This window comes from Oryx dammah, unplaced genomic scaffold (genome assembly GCF_014754425.2).
Source record: "Oryx dammah isolate SB20612 unplaced genomic scaffold, SCBI_Odam_1.1 HiC_scaffold_26, whole genome shotgun sequence".
In the NCBI taxonomy this organism is placed as follows: domain Eukaryota; kingdom Metazoa; phylum Chordata; class Mammalia; order Artiodactyla; family Bovidae; genus Oryx; species Oryx dammah.
Window position 1 is genome coordinate 86,149,772 of NW_024070210.1, and position 20,620 is coordinate 86,170,391.

The window sequence follows — 20,620 nt, forward strand, 5'->3', positions numbered from 1 at the left end:
GGCGCGGCTGGGCCGGCCCTAGGGCAACAGCGGGGGCTTGAAGGAGCAGTTGCCAGTGCAGTGCCGGGGCGTCAGCATCTTGCAGGAGAAATGGTGCAGGGCGTCGTGGGCTTCTGGAGAGACAGTCGATTGGGCCATGTTGGGCTCCTCGCCTGCCTCACCCACGCGGTCCACGGGCTCCCTCGCTCCCCTGTCTACCCACGTCTAACCCACCCCCTTCAGATTCAGTTCTCAGGCGAGAAGATCAAAAAAGGTGGGAAGGTAGTAGAGATCCCGGCCATTCAGAACCACTGCCCTAGTTCAGTAGCCCCATTTTACAGAAGAGGAAACTGAGGCACAGTAAGAGGGAGGTCGATCAGCTCAAAACCAGATTTGGACCTGGTAGAGCTCAAGGGGCTCTTTCTCCCTGCCTACCGTTCTAGAATAATTTCTTCTTTAAAATGAATTCCCATTTCCTTCCTCTCAGTTACTTATCTCTGCAGAGCTGGCCTTCCCGCTATCATCACTCATGCATTCATTCATTCAATCATTGGCCCGCACAGCCAGTGCCTGGCACCTCTCCTTTGTTCCCGCGCTTCCGCACCTTTTAATTTCTGCTGGATGGCATAGCGTGCCTTCCGCTCCTGGTCAAGTTCGTTACAAAGAGTATCTGGAAGACAGAGAAAGTAGCCGGTGAGGAAATGAGACCACCCAAGGGCCCGTTGGGGTCACAGCCCGGGCCTCACCCTCTTCTCAGCGCTCAGCCCCTGGCAGAAACAAGTCCCGGCGACCGAGGGAGGGGGCGTCAAAGCTCCAAACTGCAGCTTGGCTGAGGGAGGAAATGGCCTGGGATGGCGCTTAAAGGCAGACGGATCTAACCAAAATTAAAGCAAACTTAGGCATTACTTCCCAGGTAATTTTACGCCTCGATTTTTAATTTAGAAACCATGGAAATTGCCGCGATAAGAAGTTCAATCACTCCATGTAATGATGCCTGCAAGCCGTTTGCTGGGCTCGCTTGCCATTCTGAGGCTAATCAGAGTATACAAAGGATATTAAATAAAAAAAATAATTGTTAAATTACCTTCAATTTAAATCCAAATGACTGAGCCAACATTGCGGCTCCTGCCAGACGAGAGGCAGTTACGGCCCGTGCACGCGCTCACCTGACTCCCGTCTTACCTCTGACAATTTGCAGCTGTTGCACCATTTCTTCTCGATAAGCCAATTCCCTCTTCATTTGATCCTGAAAATTATCTGTGCAAATTGATTAAGTGAGAGCTGTTACGCACAACCCCCTCCCTCGGCCCCCTTTCCCCACTCCCTAGCCCCACCCCACCCCCTCTGTGTTTGGCCCAGCCGGAACTCGGCTAGGAAAAGAAGGGTTCGCTGCTTCTGGCTGCATGCGAAGCAGCAGCAGCTGCCTGCACTGGGTCCCCGGTCCAGGCCAGGCAGGGCATGCGGGAAGAAGGCTCTGGCGATCAGGTGGGGTGGGTCTGAATGAGGGTACCTTTGAGACTCTGAAATTCTCGCTCCAGCTTCTTGCGAAGCTCCATTTGCTCCAGGAGCAGTTTTTGCAATTCGTCTGTGAAGGGGTGAGAGTGGGATGTCAAGGAGGAGGGTGGTGGGACTCAGGTAGCCTCTAAGGCATCCAGGTCCCACTCTGGCCAGTAGTCATGAGAGGAGTAGTGGAGGGTGAGACCAAATGGTAGGCCCTCAACGCTCAGTGTTTCCATGTGCATCCAAAGGATTTGGGAAGAAAATGGGGTTAGGGGTTTAAGTTGCCCAGGAGAATCAAATTCAGAGTAGCAGAATGCTTGTTGGACTTCTAGGTCCTGGGCCCAGGTACTAACCAGCATGGTATCTGCTTTAAATTGTTCTTAACTCCATAAGTTTAGAGGTAGGCCTAGGAAGACTCAGTTCACCCCTTCAACTGACGAACCTAACCTCTCCCTTCAATGATACAGACCAGGAAGAATCTGGTCAAAGCCTTGGACCTCCACCCTAGAAAAATACATATATTCATAACAGTTTATTTATAACTTAAAAAGATCCCAGGACCCCAAATCCAGGCTAAGAACACTCATATAAAGCAGAAGGATTTTGAAGGTAACTACATCACCCATAAAATCTGTAACTGGGAACAGTGGAAGACCACAAATGCTTCCCCCCACCCCCAATATACACCAGTTTCCAAGCCCAACCTTGGGCTGGGGTGGGGTAAGGGGGCAATTGGGTGTGGAAAGCCCCACAGGTGCTCTCAAAGTTGCTTTAGAGGTGTGGCAGGGAGCTACCCATGGAGCTATTGGTATCTGGTCCTCTCCTCAAAGGTGCTCAGAAAACACAAAAATGAGAGACAGAGGAGCAAAGTGGGGTTAGAAGTTCCTTTCTCTGCTTCAAGCCACACTCAGCCCCTGCAGTTGAGCAGGGACCCCATTCCACATTTAGGGTGAGGTGGAGTCAGTTATGCATTGATTCCAGGAAAAGAAAATAACCTCTGAGACACTCCTGAAGTAAATGCCTCCTCAAAATCTTGCTATTCAGATGAGGCTGAGAGACCTAGATTGTCCTTTCTCATTGTCCCAATGCGTCAGGTTCTAAGGATCATTACTCATTTTTCTTTCTCACTGGACTATTCAGACAGGCCTGGCCTTGGGAACTCTGGGGGTGGCTGGTTCCCTCCCCCTACTCCCTTCAATCTTCCACCCTCCCACCCCCCACCTCTGTGCCAGGGTAGTGTGTCCAGGGGATTATCCTTTTGCGTCAGTGAAGACTGGTTCCTCAAGAGCCTTGTCTTCTCACACTCACTCCTGCAGGAATAACACCCCTCTACAAGAAGGGACAATTTCCCCCAAGCACAGTGTATACCAGTTTCATAGATTTAACCTCACCTCTGGCCAGGTTCTCGATATCCTTCTCCACTAGCTGAGTTCCTGTGACATCTAGGGTGAGCCCGTCTTCGCCTGGGATACAAGGGCAGGTAAGAAGGGTTTTGTTCTGGGAGAAGCCTTGAGAGGGGAGGGGTGAGCTTCCTGGTAACTGAACTAAGTTGAGTACCTATTTAAGACCCTCTGCCTTTAGAGGAGACAGTTGCAGGCATCCAGTTCTACCCACCTTCCAAGCCATTATTTTAGGTCACTCAGAGAGTGGACACCCCCCCCCCCCGCCCTGCCCCCAGGAGAGTGGAACCAGGGATAATAGGCTATCTTAGGGCAGGAAATGTTCTTTGACTTGTTTTACGTGGGTGATGGTGCTCCTCATATCCTTCTAGTAAGTCTCCTTCCCTTACCCGGGAGAGCCCCAAACCCACCAAGGAGGTAAGCAATTCAGGAAACCTGGCCTGACCCTTGCTCATTGTGTTTAAATGTTTATCTGCCAGCCGCGAGAGGACAGCAAATGTTTACCGGCAGCCCCTTAGGCTTGATAGAAAGCCTCACTCGCAAACTGGAGTCGGTGGAAACCTGGGCGACCTGGGGGTCCAGCTCCCGGGTTGGGGTGGAGAGCGAGGGTCCTAGGGCTCACCTCGGTCTGTATTTGCCGGACTTGGCTGGGAGATACTCCTTTGGTCTGGATAGCATTTCCTCGTTTCCAAATCGTCGGCGGTCGAGTGATTGTCTTCCTTATCTGGCTCTTAAAGGCAATAAACCGAGTTTCAAGGAGAGGCAAAGAAACCGTGACCCGGATACGGCCAGAGCTGCCGCGGTCGGGGCGCCGGAGCCCTAATTAAAAGCATCGTGGCCGCCGCTGGTTCCCGGCTGTGCGCCTGGGCTCTCACCCTCAGGCTTTGGGCCGGGCACCACCTCCCCCGCGCGCGATCTGCTCATCTCCGGCTCCACGCCCCCTCCCTAGCCCCTTGGAAAAGAGCAAAACGAGCAGCCGAGCCCACCAGGGACAAGCGACCTACATCGCGCGCAGATACTGGGGCACCGCGAGCGCGCGTGGCCGCCGGGTCTACCTGCTCCGAGAACGCGGCCCAGGCGGCGACTCGCGGGGTGGCGACAGTGGGGGAGACATCGTACCGGGCTCAGGCTGCCCGGATTTCCGAGGCCCTCAGTTCATTCTCTGACCTCCGCATTGGGCTGCTGCTACCGCGCACTTCAGGGGTCCCTATGCGCGTGGCCAAGCGCCCCCACCCTCCGCCCGGAACTCTCGGCCCAAACACTTGCTGAATAAATGAGAGAATTTGAAAGACGTGCCAGGCGTGGTTTATAAAAGGTTTAACCCAGGGTATAAGGTGTAGGTGAGCGGTATCTTTTCGATGGAGAGGGCGGTTTGTTGTTAAGTAACCAAAAGATGCAAGTTGTTGGGAGTCCTCGCTTAGCTTCCTTTTTCTTTCAGTGTTTTGCTTTCCCTCTCCCTCTTTTTCTCTGCTTCTCTCTTTCCTCCTCTAGTCTTCCCTCGCAGGCCTCCTCTGGCCCCGGCCCTCTGCCCGCGGTCCCCCCCACCCGGATTCCATTGGCCAGCGACCTCGGCAGGGGGCGTTACCGTGGGCCTCTGGGGCGCAGAGGTAGGACGCCGCGGGCCCCAGCGCCGCCGCCGCGCTCTTCACGTGCTCGTCCCTCTCGGGCGCGTACACCTGCGGCGGCCGAGAAATGACAGGCGGTTAGGGGGGCGCTTGACCGCGGCTTGGAGCTGCCCAGCCCTCCGCCGCAGCCAGGAGAAAACCTGAAGGGGTGACGGAGGTCTGCTTGCCCGCGGGACCCCAGCGCCCCGAGAGGCCGTGACGCACGCGGCGCAGCCTGGAGCCCTCGGAGGTCGCATCGCCGTTTGTAGTTTCCCGGTAATTGCGAGCGCCCTTGAGAAAATTACCCGAGACACAAAGCGGTTCCCAAGCCAAGGGCCGCTCAAAGCCCACCCCCACCCTCCTCGCCCGCCTCTTTTTCAGCATCTTCTCTCCCGCCCGCGCCCAGTCCCCGACATCAATGACGCCTTTCGCATCCGGCTAGTAATTCGTGTTTTAATGGACCGAATGGAACTGTACAGGTGTGCCCACCCACTGTCAAATGGCGAACGATTCAGGCTTAGCTGCATACCCCCCACGCGAATCCGCGGCCGCGGACACCTGAGAGCCCCTCTCCCGCCCCGCATACCGTCTAGACAGCTTCCTGCCAACGAACCCTGAGGTTCCGGGGGCAGGAATTCTGAGACTCGGAAAACTGCGAGTTGGGGTGTTGAAAGATGCCGAGGACCCCGTACTGCAGCTTGAGGGAGAGGCCTCCTTCTCGGCTTACTGGCCCGTCTTCCCCGAGGCTCTGATCCCCATCCCGGAGGGCGTGCTACCCGCTCGGCCTCGTGAGCGCTTTTCTCTGGCTTTTGGTCTTTTTCTTCCAGACCTTTTGATTTCTCTCTCTCTATGACTGCAGATCTCGGCCTGTCTCCTCCCTACTCCAGTCAACAAACACAGCACACGCAGTTTCCAGGCCTGCTCCTCCCACCCCCACCGCCACTCCCGATCTTCCGAAACCCTCAGTCAGGGCTCCCCGCGAGTCCAGCTCCACAGAGCTCCCGAAGCTGGGCCTACCCAGAGCAGCCAGGGCCTACTGCTTGAACGCCCGCTCAGAAAAAAATTCCAGTCCCCCACCCGGCCAGGGCCTGCCCCACAACCCAGAGCTGCCGAGGGGTAAACAAGGAGGCGCCACCAGCGAGGCGGGCTTGGGGCTCACCTTGGCGGGCGCGGGGCCCCCCAGCGGTCCGCAAGCCTCTCGCAGCTCATAGCCGCCGCTTGGCGGGCTCTTCTCCGGTCTCCGCACCATGTCGTCGGCCGCCAGGTCCCCAAATGCGGCTCGACTGGCTGGGGGTAGCCCCGGGCGGCGCCGAGGACGAGGGCTGCCGCTTTCTGGAGAGTCTGTGGGACCGTCGGCGCCGGACGAGGTGATAGACGGGGGTCCTGCGGTCTGGTCTCCATTCGGGCTGCCTCCTGTGCTGGGCGCACCGGGCTCGGCCTCATCCGGGGCGCCCTCGTCGTCGGGGAAGCGGTTGGACTCCACGTCCACCTCTGGCTCGTCCGCAGTGTCCACGTCGGGGGAGGCGGAGTGGTAGCTGGAGCTGCCCTCGCTCAGAAAGTCCGGGCTCACGTAGCCGCCGCCGGTCCCTGCGCCCGGCCCCGGCCCACGGGCTGGCCCACCGCCGTAAGCTTCGCGGGCGCTACCGTAGAGCTTGGCGATGCTTTCGGCGTCCTTGACTACAGGCCGGAAGGCCGACACGTAGGAGCCTTTGCGAGCGGGCGGCGGGGGCGGCGGGGCCAGCGGGGCCAGCGGGGGCGGCAGCGCCTCGTCCGCGCCGTCCTCGTCCAGTGGCCCGCGGGACAGCGCGCTGGGGCAGCGCTCCTCTGCGACCAGGCCTCCCTCCTTGGTCGGCTCGGTACCGTCCAGGGGCTCGGGGCCGCCACCTCCCGCAGCAGCCGCGGCCGCCGCCGCTGCCGCCGCTACGGCCGCCGCCACGGCTTTGGCTTGGCTCTGCGCGGCCGGATAGGGCGGCACCGGGAGGCTGCCTGCGGCCGGCCAGAACATGGGAAACGTCGGGTACACAGTGGCTGCGGCGGCTGCCGCAGCTACGGCCGCCGCGTCCTTGGCTGCGCCGGAGGGCTGGTGACCCCAGAACATGGCGCCGCCGCCCGGGCCCGTCCCCGCCCCGGGGGGCAAATGGCCGGTTCCTGGGCCACCCGCTCCTGCCCCAGTGCCCGCGCCCCCGCCGCTCCCGGGCCCTGGGCCGCCCTTGGGTTCGCCAGCGCCTAACACAGGGTCATCCTTTTTGGGGCAGAGACCAAAGGCCGTGGGGAAGCCATAGGGATGAGGGAAAAGCGGTGGGGGCAGCTTCTGCAAGAGGCCAAAGCCCTTGCTGGGCACTGGGATCACAGGGTAGCTGCGGACCCCGGCGCCGCCACCAGGCGCTCCAGGGCCCGCGGGGCCGCCAGCTCCCGTCGCCAGACCAAGTCCCCGCTGCGCGTGAGGAGGCGGCGGCCCGGGAGGCCCGGCGGCCTCTTCTTCGCCACAGCGCAGGCTTTTGTGCGGCGGCGGACCTGGGGCCATGTCTGCGCCGCACGCCGGGCCGCCCCCACCGCCGCCGCCGCCGGCACCGCCCTTCCCCTGTCCACCCGACCCTCCGTTAGCGCCGCCGCCGCCGCCTCCTTGCAGCGAGAAGGTCCGCTTGCGGGTGCCACCATTGAACATGGCCTTGACGTCCTCCCAAGCGTGGCTCAGTTCGTCTGTGGCCGACTTGTCACTGAGTTTGAGGTGTCGGCGCCACGAGTTAAAGTTGGCTGCGTCGGGCTGCGTGTACTTGGCGTCGGGTGTGCGGTGCGAGTGGAAGATGAACTTGTTAGGCGAGAAGTACATGCTGCAGTAACCGCACTTGATGCATTTGGCACGCGAGCTGTTGTAACGCGCGGGGATGAAGCTGCCACGCGAACCCCAGGCACACTCGTGCACCACATCGAAGGCGAAGTTCTCGGGCAGCTTGGGGGGCTTGTGCTCACCGAGAAACGACTTGCACAGGCGTTCGGCCTCACGCTTGGTGATCATGCCGCAGCGGCGCGACGAGATGGGCATGGCCCCTGCCCGACGCAGAATTTCCAGCTGCACCGGTGTGCACTGCACGCACGTGATGCCCAGGGCCACGCGGCGGTTGTGTATCTCATTGTAGCTGTAGTTCTTGAGGAGGGTGTTGGAGATTTGCGCCAGGCATAGGCGCTCCTGGCCGTCGATGACCAGGGACACGATAGGCACCCCGTACAACGACGTCTCGCCCACCTGGTTGGGTTTGAGAGCGCTGGAACCCGAGTAGGGCTGCAACTCCTGCTTGGAGTTGGGAGAAGAGTTTCCCTCGCGCCCCGGCCCCAGCTGAGTGGTGAGAGCCTCCATGCCGCCGCTCCTGCGAAACAGAGAAAGCAGAGAGCCGATGAGCCATTTTCAGCGCCAACGCCGCCCGGGCCCGCCCAGCAGGGCGCGCAGAGTCGGGCGCGCGGGGAAACTTGGCAATGGGGAGTCCTAGCTCATTCGCCCCCCTGGACGGGCCTTTTGTTATTCAGACGCGTGCTGGCGCTGGAACAAAAGCCCCTGGGGTTTGGAGGAGGAGTAGGGGTAATTGAGACCTCAGGAATGCCTGGGTAGCTAGGAACCCGATCCTGTTTTCGGGCTGGGGAGGAAGTGGGGCCCAGAGACGGAGAGTGACTTGCCCAAGGCCACACAGCAAAGCCATTGCCAAAGCCAGGCTTCCTGGTGCCCAGATCCGTAAGACTTCGGCCACCCTCGCAGCCTGCCCTATCCGCCCGGGTCCCGAAGCTCGGACTTCGGGGACAGGCCGCCCCTCTGCTCAGTCGCGCATGCACGCGGGCGGGGGCAGCGCTGAGAGGAATAGGGAGGGGGGAGGGGCGGTCACTGCCCATCTCCAGACAGCAGGGGGCGGGGCGGGGGGGTGGTGAGGAGAAGGAGGAGGGTCTAGAGGCCGTGAGGGAGGTGGAGAGAGACAGAGACGGCCGCTGTTCGCGGTGCTGAACCCGACTCTCTCCAAAGCTCCCCGTGAGCGCCCAGCCCGGAAGCTGCCCTCACTGCACCCAGCTCCGTGCAGCTGGCTCCCCGGGATAACAGCACTGCTTTCCCCAAACACAGCTTTTCCTCTTACACCCGGAACCCCGCGTTCGTTGAGCAGAAAGATTCCGGTTGGAAATATAAACCGTTTTCTTTCCAGCCATCGGTGGGATCCGGGTCAAGCAATTCCTAACCACATTTCCTAAAATTTTAAGCTGCGGTCTAGACCCAAGCTGGTTCCCCTCCGGGTCAGCACACGGGACGAAGAGGTTCTCAAGGAAGTTTCTCAGAAGCCACTTCTTTGCTTGTAGCCGCCCGCTGCCTAAGTTTTCCTCCTTCAGATATACCTTTCCCACTCAGGCCAAACGCAGTCTCTAGGTTCTGAGCTTCCTCTTTAGGGGACATCCTCTTTTTTTTTTTTTTTTTTTAAAGAGTATCCTTCATGCGGAGTTGTCCTGACTCATACAGGCTGAGAGGAATCCTGACCCGTCTCAGAAGCCACCCTAAGGCTCCAGGTCGAAAGTTACTTCTGGTCCCAAGCTTTATTCTGTGGCCGAGGCAGGGAGGCAGTCGCTCTGTGGACAGCGGCAGCGGGAAGGACCCGGGGACTGATGCTTGGGGCCCCCTACATGGCTCAGCCCAACCACGTGTCCTCAGACAGGGGAGGCTTGCACTGGGCCCACGGCTGCAGGCAGTCCTGCGGCCCAGACAGCCCAGTCCTGAGGGCTCCTCCTCTAAACTCAGCAGAAACTGACAAATCCATTTTCAAAGGGCAGCTCCAGCCAGACAGGGCATCCGAGCTCAAAAGCCTGGGATCTTCTCTCCCTCTGCCTCTCTCCCTCCTTCATCTGTCGATCTTATCTGTCCCTGAGCTGTCTGTCTCTCCCTGCTCGCTCCTCTTTCTCCCATCTGTCTTCATACCTTCTTCAAGTATCAAGCTATTTATCTGTTATCTATTTCATCTTTATCTCCGTGGATCAAACTGAAACTAGTTGACCCTTCTTTTGCGTTGAAGTCCCTTGCAATATTTTAGGAAGCAAAAGCACTGTCCTAACCCCTCGGCTGAGGGATCAGCAAGAAAAACCCCGCACCCCCCTCCCGAAGGGTCTTCAGGCTGGCTAGGGAGATGGAAGGGGGTGCCGCGGCTATGGGAAATGAAGATGTCTTCTCGGTTTCCCGAAATCGGCAAGTGTGCCCTGCCCGCATGCAGTGAAGGCAGAGCCCTGGGCCGAGCGCGTCTTCTCCAAGATGAGGGTCTGGAGTCCCCTCAGGGTCTTTCCGAGTGAGAGGAGGGGACTCCGGACCCTGGAACCAGGAGAAAGAGGACCCTAGGAACGGAACTGAATTTCAAAAGCCAGGGCAAAGCGCTGTGCGCAGCGACAAGGAGCAGCGGCCAGGGCGGCTCTGGGAGCCCTCGCCGGCTCCTGGGGCTTGAGGGGTGAGATTGGAGAGGGCGACGAGGCTGGAGTCAGGCAGCGCAGAGAGTGGGGCGGTGGAGTCTTGAGGTCTAATAATAAAAACAACCACAAGAACCCATATCGGAACTAAACGAAAAAAGCTGTAGAGACAAGGCGCGGGGTCAGCCAGCTACCGGGCGCGGGTACTCACCGTGCGGCGGCGGCTGGAGCCGGGCGAGCGGTGAACGGAGGTGCGCGGCCGGCGGAGCGGCGGGCGGGAGTCGGGGATCCGCCGGGCTCTCCGGGTGACGGCGCGGCCCCTCCCCGCGCGCGCGCACAGCCGCGCTCCCGGGCTCCCCGCTCTCACACCCGCGGCCCCACTGGCCCCTCCCGCGCGGCGCAGGCTCTCAGCAGGCGCAGGGCTCCAGGGTCCCGGGTAGAAAGATGGGTGCCCTGTGCGGTTGCCCCTGAGGCCCTGGACGGGCCCGGCGCGGAGGCCGAAGCCTGGAGAGCATAGCGCGGCGACTGGCAAGGCGCGGGGACAGCCCGAGTGGCGAGCCCAGCGCGGGGCGGGCGCGCCTGACATCTGCGAGCCGGGGCGCCACACCCACCGCCCGTGCAGTCACTCGCGCCCTCCCGGGGTCCGATAGCTAGCCCGCGGGCCACGCGCCTGGCCCCGCCGCCTTCCTGCAGCTCCCGGCTCTGGGCGCCCCAGGTAAGCGGCCACACACCTGTTCCCTGAGCCCCGCACCAGCAGCCCAAGCTCGCTAACGGGACCGGGAGGAAGGAGGAGCCCGGGGCCACAAAGTTTGCCCCCAAGGGCAAAGTGGGGGAGGGCTCAGCTCTCCAGACTAAGTGGCAAGGAGCTAGACCAAGGGCTAAGGAAGACTCAGAAAGAAAGGGCTTGAGAATGCATACCGCACTCTCGGGCCAGGGAGGTGACCCTGGGAAGTCGGAGTAGAGATCATGGTGTGAGGTACCAGGGGATAGTAGCCAGGAAGGGGCAGAACCAACTCGCCCACGCCTCTGACTTGGATGCACTGGTGTCAGGACAGCCTCCTTTCTCCTTCACTGAGCTGTGGGCTCGGGAACTGGGTTTAGGGGGGTCCTGGGCCTTTAACCACCGCCCCCCCTCCATTAACACCAACCAGCCCAGGCCAGGAGCCAAGTCATCTCTGGGTGATATCTGGGGTCAACTACTAGTTGAAAGCTAGACCCCTCCCTAGCTCTCCTGTTAACTTAGTTTCCTGGTGGTGAGGGTCTAGTCCCTGATGCTGCAGACCCTCCCTGGCATCTTCTCTCTTTGAAGAGCTCCATTTCTTTCCACCTCTTCACTTTTCTGTCGATTTCTGTCTTCACCGTTCTTTCCCCCCACGACTCAGTAGGTCCGGTTTTCTCCCTCTCTCTCAGTCTCCGTCTTTCCTTATTTGAGTTACTAGTGGTACTCCCTCCCTTTTTGCCCGCACCCGGACACCCCCCTACCCGCCCCTCCCACCCCTCTGTGGCATTAAGTGTCCTTAATGGACACGTTAATTAAACTGTAATTAATCATACTGTCCAGTCCAAGTTTGAACAATTACCCTAATCAAACAGAAGTTAATAATGGCAGGCATGGCCCGGGGCGCGGCGGGCTGCCCGTGCAGGGGGCGCAGCGGCCGCGGCAGCTCCTGACACGGGCAGCAGCGGCGATCGCAGCCAGTCCTTGGAACCCGGGCGCTGCCATAAATCTTCCGCGGCCAACGGCGCCGGGTCGCCCTCGCCCTCTGGCCTTCCCTCTCGCTCTGGGTTTCAGGCCCTCTCCCCTCCTACACTCCAGCTCCTCTAGGGTTCATCTCCCCTTCTCCTGCACTTCCTGTGCTTTTCTCTTCTCCGCGGGCTCGCAGGGGTCTTGGGAAATGCCTCTGGGGGTGGGAGCGGATCGCCCAGGCCTACCCTCGGAGAGAGGGGGCGGCCAGGCCCTATAACTGGCTTGCCACCCGCTCCTCGCGTGTTTTCCAGGGCTACGAAACAACCCCACCCCAAGTTTGAGGGCTTAGTCTCTGCTGCGGGGTCTCTTCTAGAGGGGTTCTTGCTCTTTCACCTTTATCAGCTCCAGCCTTTCTCTCTCTCTTGTATTTTCTTGCCTTTCTCTCTTTCCTCCTGGAGCCTGCTCAGCCCCCTTTCTCTCTCCGAATCTTGTCCCTCCACTGGTGCACCTTTCCCAGGCTCTACCTCTGTCCCGCTCTAACTCAGCGGATCTCCACCCCCGCACCCCCCATCCCACTTCCCTCCAAGGAAAACAGGAACCTATTTTCTGTCCCAGTCCAAGAGCCGTCCCCCAGACTCCACCCCTCATCCCCCTCCCTTGGCCGGCCTCCTCACCCCATAATTACAATCCCGTTCGGTAATTATTCTTAGCCTCCTAATGATTTTTTAAAAGGCATCTCAGAATTCGGTGTGATGGTGACAACGATCCTGGAGCCCGGACGCCCTCAGGGTGGTGGGGGTTGGAGTGGAAAGACGATGGGGAGGATCCCCTTGAGCTGGGCCTCTCTTTCCTACCTCTATTGTACTGCGATGGCCAGCAGTGCCTCTGGGGACGGCCTCCGGGGCACTCCTGGCAGCCGGGCCGCGCGGTCTCGGGGGACTTCTTAGACAAAAGTTCCCTTTGCGGATGCAGCACCGTGGGGTGCGGGGGAAGGGGATGCAGGTTGACCCCTGCGTCTCCGTTCAGCACCAATCCGTGGACAGCTCCCTGCGCCCTCTCTGACTTCGAAGACCCACCCTGCTCTTCCACCGGGTCTGAAGCAGAGAAAGACTTAAACGCGTTGGGCAGAGGCTGGGGAAGGGGCGCCGCTCGCTTGAGATATGGTAATCTCCGAGGAGGGGTCTTGGGGTCGGGCCTGGACTCTGCGCTGGACCAGCGTCCAGTTGGTATCACCGCAAAGAGCATCTCAGTTGGCAGAGCCCTTTCTCACAACGACCCTGGGAATAGGTAAAGACCATTTATTCCCATTTTACAGGTAGGAAATCGAGGGTCAGGCAGTGGAAGCCAACTCACCCAGGCTCCTCAGTCAATAAGGGATGCAGGCTGATCTCCCAGACCCCAACTATCGTGTCTTGCACGCTGCCTGGAGGGCGTCGTTTAATGAACGGAAGACAAGCACTGCGCAGCTCACGAGGAGCTTTTAGGGTCGCCCTCGAAACACTCCGCGAGGAGGAAAACAGGCCTAGCAAAGCCAGGTGACTTGCTCAGATGCAGGCAGCCAGTGTGGGGCAGCGCTGGGACTTGAACTCAGGCTCAGACGGGGGAGGGCGGCATCCCTCTTGCTCAGAGGGGGCTCTGAGTCCCGCAGCTCAGTCCAGCGGCTGGGGAATGCGCTGGAGTCAGTGCCCTTGGCCTTTCTGACCCCCTCTGGCGCGGATTCTATTTTACCCACTGCTGGGTGCACCAGGGTCGGAGGGCCAGGATCAGGGACGCGCCTGGCTTGCACCCCACCAGCCCCCGCCGTGTCCATGCTGCCTCTGAGTCACTGGCGTCGCGTCCACGCAGCCGGGCATCCCGTGCCCATTCCAGCTCTGTCTTGGGCTGCGGCCGCGCCTCCTCCGCAAGCACATATCTTTTACCAGTTGAATTAACGGCAGTTTTCGTCAGTTAATTAGGTTTAATTTACATAATTAGTACAGTATAAAGAGGATTGGGGATAATCATGGGGTACGTAGCGCTTACTGTGTAAACACGTATTCTGAATTAAAAATCAGATGTAATTAAGGCGCGCAGGCCCTGTTTAGGCAGGGTTTTAATTGTAATGAATTTCTAATTAACACTCAATGATTGCCAAATGCAAAGGGCTGTAAAATTTTCTTGTAGTTTTGCTAATTTATTGTTTACTTAATATCGATATTAATCCGACGGCCAGATAGACCCTAGCCCCGCCCGGCCGCCAGCTAGAGCGAATGAAGGTGGCTGGGCGGGTGGGGCCTGCTGGCCGCATCAGCGAACAGAGGTGAGGTCGTCGGGGAGGCGAGGGGGCCACAGAGCCTGCGCGAAGGTGCTCAGAAGTGTCCACCTGGTTCCATGTGGGGACAGGAAGACGGAAGCTCCCGCGTTGTGGGGGCGGGACTGGCCGGAAGCCGCACACTCTGGGTTCCTGTGGCCCAGACCGGGTTCCTGGGGATCAGCGGCCAGACCAGCACTCCTCCCAAGGAAGGGCTCCTGGGGACATCAAAATGAGAGAGGAAGGTCTCCGTCTGGATCCAGTTCTACTGACCACTTGAGTAACCATGGACCCTGACTTGGCCTCAATATGTGCGTCTGTAGCATGGGCACACTGGCACTGAAGGGTTGACTCAGAGGCCCAAGAGTACTGAAGAGGAACATCTTTTTTTTGTGGAGCCCTGTGGGGATGGGACCCTGCTTGGGTGTAGGTGGCTTAAGCTTGTGGAAGGGGCAGTGCCAGGAGAACTTAAAATGTATGAAGGTTGCAGGGTCCCGCTCTGCCCACTCTGGGGTCTCTCTGCACTTGGGGATGAAAGTTAGGCTGGGAGGGACTAAGGAGGGAGCCCAGGACAGACTTATTTCCCCAACTAGACAGAGATCCCCTAGGCCTGAACAGAGGTATTTTGAAAGAGGAAGGGTGAGTAGTTTAGCTGGCCACAGGACTCTCCCTCAGCCCCAAATCTCTAGTTTGGTCCCCAGCTGCCTCCCCTATGTCAGCCCCAGCTTGGCCCCAAGTCTCTTTCCAAAGTTCTTAGCACAAGGGAAACTCGGTAGACACTTCAAAATTTCCTATCAACCAAAGGAATACATAGGAAGAAAATTCAATGGCCCCTGGAGGTTTCTGCCCCATAGAACAGCCTACCTTCCTTTCTCTCCCCAGTGCCTGCCTTTCAGAGGTCTCAGAGACCTCTCCTGGATGCTATACTGGGCCTCCTCTAAGCCTGTCTGCTTGCTTGGACCCCTCACTCCTGTCTGTCTGATGCTATTTTGTTTTCATCCTTGGATGGTTCATTGGTTAATAGTTCCTGATTTCTTTGTGGGTGTCTTCTGTCTCTCCCACTGGAATGTTTTGTCTGCTATCATATTGCCAGGGCTTAGAACAAGGCCTAGTACACAGTTGTTGCTGACCGTGCTTGCTAAATGAATGAATGAACGGCATTTGAGTGGAAAGGCTGTGAGCTGGGTTGGCCATTGTGATGGAATGGTGTCTTTGGTGTCTAGTGGCCAATCTGGTTCTTCAAGGAAGAGTTGAAGGTTCTGTGATCTCTGGTGATGTCTAGGAGGATATTCGGAGAAGGCGATGGCACCCCACTCCAGTACTCTTGCCTGGAGAATCCCATGGATGGAGAAGCCTGGTGGGCTGCAATCCATGGGGTCGCGAAGAGTCGGACACGACTGAAGCAACTTAGCAGCAGCAGGAGGATATTTGGATTCTTGCCTCCCACATGGATTCAGGCAAGGCTACTCAGGCAGAGCCTGTGAAGGCTGCAGGCTGCTGCTTGTAGAAGGAGGAAATGAGCTCTGGGAGGCAGGTGGGGAGCCGCTGGTAGGTTTGCTGAGTATTGGCTGATAACAAGGGTTTCCTTCCCAGGGCCTCCTCCACACATGATCGGGGAGGGCTGGGAAGAGAACACACTCTGGACTCAGCAAGGCTTGGGTTCAAATCCTAGGTCTGCTCTGGTTGAGTCTCCAAACTTGCATCTGTAAACTAGTTCCTGGCCTTACCGGGTCAGGGCTATTCAGGATCTCACAGAGATGTCATAACAATTAAATCAGGTGCCGAGTGTATGGCACACAGCACAATCTTGGACTAGACTGAACGCCTTGGGTGCACCATTTGAGCAGGGATTCACTCTTGGGCTCCTGAAAATCCTTCTCACAGTCCCAGCCCTACGCAAAGCACATGGCACAGAGTAGGTGGTCAACATCTATGAGTTCCCTTCCCTGACAGCCTCAGATCAGTTCTGGACAATTGCCTGAACCTCGGCGGAGTTCGGTCTGCTTGCTAGGACAGGTTGAGCTTTATTGAGATGTCATTCACATACCATATAATTCACCTATTTAAAGTATACAATTCAGTGCTTTTTCATATCTTCAGAGAGTTGTGCACCACCATCAATTTTTAAAAACAGTTATTTAATTTATTTGGCTGCACCAGGTCTCATTTGCAGCATGTGGGATCTAGTTCCCTGACCAGGTATTGAACCTGGCCCTCCTGCATTGTGAGCACAGATTCTTAGCCACTGGACCACCAGGGATGTCCCACCACCATGAACTTAAGAATATTTTTATCACCCCAAAGAGAAATCCTGTACCTATTAGCTATCTTCCCACCTTCCCCTGGCCCCTGGCAACTACTATTTTCTGTTTGCCTGTTCTGGGCTTTTCATGTCATTGGAAATGTACAAAATGTGATCTTTTGTGTCTGGCTTCTTCTATGGAGCATATTTTTAAGGTTCATCTATGCAGAGGCATCTATCATTACTTCATTCCTTTTTATTTCCAAATAATATTCCATTGTATGGATATCCTACATTTTGTTTATACATCCACTGATGAATATTTTCATTGTGTCTGCTTTTTGACTATTATGAATGAAGTTGCAATGAACACTAATATACAAGTTTTTATGTGACTGTATGTTTTAATATATCTCTTGGGTACATACTAAGCATAGAATTGTCAGGTTATATGGTAAGTGAATGAAGTCACTCAGTCGTGTCCGACTTTTTGTGACCCCATGGACTGTAGCCTACCAGGCTGCTCTGTCCATGGGATTTTCCAGGCAAGAATACTGAAGTGGGTTGCCATTTCCTTCTCCAGGAGATCTTCCTGACCCAGGGATCGAACCCGGGTCTCCTGCATTGTAGGCAGATGCTTTACCATCTGAGCCACCAGGGAAGTCCTGGTTATATGGTAATTCTATGTTAGTCTTTTTTAAGGAAACACCAGACTGGTTTTGCAAAGCGCTGCACCATTTTCATTCTCACCAGTGATATATGAGGGTTCTGGTCCCTCCACGTCTTTGACAGTACTGTTTATTATCTATCTTTTTTATTATCCATTCTCGTGGGTGTGAAATGGTATCCCATTGTGGTTTTGGTTTGTGTTTATCTGCTGAGTCATGAATCTGAACATCCTTTTCATGTGCTCATTAGCCGTTTGTACATCTTTCCAGAAATGTTTGCTCAGATCCTTTGCCCATTTTTCAACTGGATTATTTGTACTTTTATTATTGAGAGCATTCTTTATATATTCCAGAAACAAGTCCCTTATCAGATGCATGATTTGCAAATAACTTCTTCCACCTTGTGAGTTGTCTTTTCACTTTCTAATGGTTTCTTTTGAAGCACAAAAGTTTTTAGTTTTGATGATGTCCAATGTACCTTTTATTTTTTGCTACTTGTGCTTTAGGTGTGAGAACCGAGAAGGCTTTGCTGAACCCAAGATCATAAGATTTACTCTTATATTTTCTTCTAGGAACCTTATAGTTTTAGCTCCTACATTTTGTTCTCTGATCCACTTACAGTTAATTTTTTTGTCTATGATATGAGGTAGGAATCCAAATTTATTCTTTTGCATATGGATATTCAGTTTTCAGAGCACCATTTGTTGAAAATATTATCCTCTCCCCGTTAAGTTGTCTTGGCACCCCACTGGATTTTCTGGCCTGGAGAAATGACTCTCTTGCTTTCCCCAGGAGAGATGGGGCCTCCCCAGAGAGGGGGCCAGTCTATTTCTAATCTTCACAATAACAGTAGATATTATCATCCTGCACAGCAGATATTATCATCCCTATTTTGCTGTTGAGGAAACTGAGGCCCCAGCGTACAGGGACTAGCTTGTCTTGATTCCTGCCGTTTCCCCAGCTCCAGGAACACAGGAGGTGCTGAGGAAGGATCTGATGAATAAACAGTGTCTCCAGAGCCTAAGCTGGGCAAGCTGGAGCATTCAGAGATCCTGGGGGAGTCCCTAGTCCCTGGTACTGAGATAACTGAGGTGCTGTAAGGGTCACCCTCCAGGGGTCAAGGAGACCAGAGCACTGAGCTCTGTTAGGGGAGGAGAACCAAGAGAGGAATAGAACTGGAGGAGGGAATAAGGCTTCTGGAAAATGGGAGTTATTGGCACTGGATACAAGGTGCTGGGGGAGGGGAAGAGAGAGGAGAGCAGGCATCGGCTGGTGAATGGGGAGGACAGCTAAGGATGGAGGTCTGGAAATACATGCACTTCTCAGGTGGCTCAGGGGTAAAGAAGCTGCCTGCCAATGTTGGAGTCCTGAGTTCAGTCCCTGGTCCTGGAAGATTCCCTCAAGAGGGAAATGGCAACCCACTCCAGTATTCTTGCCTGAAGAACCCCATGCACAGAGGAGCATAGGGATGCAAAGTGTTGGACATAACTTAGTGACTCAACAACAACAAAAAGTATGTGCAAACAGAAGGATGTGTTTCAAAGATATTTGAAACAGCTTGGGCTGGAAAATGAAGAGGAGACATTTAGTTTCCGATTTCTGCCATAACACATCACCACAGTGTTTTAAAACAATACAAATGTATTATTTTATAATACTGGAGGTCAGAAATTGGAAATGGGTTTCACTGGATTAAATTCAAGGCCTTGGCAAGGTGCTGCATTCCTCCTGGAGGCTCTAGGGAGAATCGGCTTCCTCATCCTTGCCAGCTTCTAGAGGCTGCCTGCACCCCTTGGCTCTTGGCTCCTTCCTCCATCTTCAAAGGCAGCAGTGTAGCGTGTTCAGAGCTCTCCGCCTCTGCCTGGTCCCTCCTGCCTCCCTCTTCCACCTTCTCTAAAGTGGTCCTCTACCCTTGTGGTTACACTGGGCTGACCTGGATAATTCAGGATTATCTTTTTTCTTTTCAGGATAATCTTTAAAGCCATGTGAGTATATTCATGGATTCTTGGGGTCAGGCTGTGAAGATCTTTGTAGTGGGGGGGCTGTCCCCATATTGTGCCAACTACAGATGTCTCTCAAAAAGAGGCTCTGCAAAGCTGGAGTGTGTGCAGGAACTTGATTGCAGAATATGATGAGAGCATGGGTGCATTGGGTGAGGGTGCTTCTGTCCCCCTCCTTGGCCTCCTGAGCCTGGAATCCAGAGCCTGGGTGTGGCCAAGGCTGAGCTTGGAGCTACTGCCTGGAGCTGCACAGACCTCCTGGGCAAGCTGAGGCAGGCCTGGGTGTGGGCTGAGGATCACACTGGTGGGGGGCAGTGTGGTCACCCACAGGCACTGCCATTAAGAGTCCAGCAAGCCCAGGCCAGGCTCTCACACCAGATGTGCAGTGGCCCTCGCTAGCGGTGATATATCTTACGTTCCCATCCTTTGTCCTTCTCCCGACTTGGAGGGCGGGGGGGGGGGGCAGATGAAAAGGTGGGGGGTCACAGGGACTGAGGGGTGGCTGTGTGGGTCTGTGTGAAAGTGTGGCAGGGGTGTCTGGGGGAGGAAACCAGCGCTTTGGGGAAGTGCTCTGGCATGTCCCATCAGACTGGAGAATGATTCGATAATGACACCAACAACCCATTAGGAGGACATCGTCATGACCCCATTTTACCAATGAGGAAACTGAGGCCCTTCCAGAGGGGTTAGGCATCCTGCCCAGGGTTGCACAGCGAGTCGGTGAGGATTCCAACCCAGGTCTGCAAGCCCAGACCCCTGCTGCTCATTGTTATACTCCGCTGTCTCCGGCACAGGACTGCCAAACGGATCCGGGAGGCATGGGTGGAGAAGTGCTCGATTTGGGTGTCAGAAAACTCACATTGAATGCTGCCTTTCCCCACTGCCTTGCTGATCACCAGATTTAAACTATCTTTAAAACAAATTATTTTTTATTATATAAGTAATACATGATTGTTGCATTATATCAGGAAAATGCAGAACAGAAGAGAGCATCTGCACTCCACTGCTGCCCAGTATTAACCAGGGTCTTGTTCCCACATGGTGGGGTGGTAGAGGCCAGGTCACTGATTTCTCTGAAGCTCCTCGGTCCTACCAGTCTCCCCTTCATTTATTTAACCACTATTTCTTGAGCATCTCTTGAATGTCAGGCAGTGCCCCAGCTCTTGCCTTCCTGGGGCTCTCACTGGAACAAGGCAGACAGGCGGTGCGAGAAAACCGATGAGGTCAAGACAGTGAGGCTGAGTGGTGATGGGGAGCTGGGGGGAGTGTTGAAAAATGCCTCCCCAGAACAGTTCATCTGAGTCTTGGAAGATGAGTAGGAGTTGGTCAGGAGAAAAGGAGTGGTAGGCAAAGTTGTCCAGGGTTGAGGGAACAGCCTGTGCCAAGGCTCAGAGGAAACGCTCAGCTCATTTAAGACTAGAGGGACTTTCCTGGTGGTCCAGTGGCTATGACTCTGAGCTCCTGGGAGGGACCTGAGTTTGATCCCTGGTTGGAGAACTAGATCCTACATGATGCAACTAAGACCTGGTGCACCTGAATAAAAAAACAATTTTTTTTTTTTTTTAGAAAAAGGGCTAGGGCATCCCCCTCTGTGAGGGGAACATGAAGTGGGAGACAGAGGTGGGGCAATCATGCCCCTTCCCTTGCAGGGGTGCTGGGAAGGACCAAACAAGGTGAGTGTGAAGGCAGCCCAGCTGATACTGCAAGCCAGCACTATTTCTCCTCTTTCTAAGAACTAAAGTGACCTGGACACTGAAACTCAGGGGATCCTTCAAGCTCTCCCCCTTCCCCACCCCCTGTCTGCTTTTCTCAGTGTGTACCCCACTGCTCTC

The 20,620-nt window shown here is 56.0% G+C and overlaps 1 protein-coding gene across 1 annotated transcript; it reads right to left on the reverse strand.

Moving 5' to 3' along the window:
* On the reverse strand, nucleotides 1-8,175 carry LOC120852512 (SKI family transcriptional corepressor 1). Its single transcript, XM_040225789.1, has 9 exons — nucleotides 8,069-8,175; nucleotides 5,643-7,848; nucleotides 4,465-4,555; nucleotides 3,502-3,609; nucleotides 2,871-2,942; nucleotides 1,490-1,564; nucleotides 1,162-1,236; nucleotides 584-649; nucleotides 1-113 (listed from the first exon to the last, which is right to left on the reverse strand). Exons 1-9 carry the CDS (start codon nucleotides 8,173-8,175, stop codon nucleotides 19-21), a joined length of 2,895 nt encoding a protein of 964 aa, XP_040081723.1. The 3' UTR covers nucleotides 1-18.
* Between the last annotated feature and the right edge of the window lie 12,445 nt (nucleotides 8,176-20,620).

Coding starts and splice junctions, on each gene's coding strand:
- LOC120852512 (XM_040225789.1), bottom strand. CDS start 8,175: ATGGCTTTGCTGTGTGGCCTTGGGCAAGTCACTCTCCGTCTCTGGGCC. Junction 4,556..5,642: donor GGGGCCCCGCGCCCGCCAAG/GTGAGCCCCAAG, acceptor CGGCCGCCGCAG/GTGTACGCGCCCGAGAGGGA. Junction 2,943..3,501: donor TCCGGCAAATACAGACCGAG/GTGAGCCCTAGG, acceptor CTTGTATCCCAG/GCGAAGACGGGCTCACCCTA.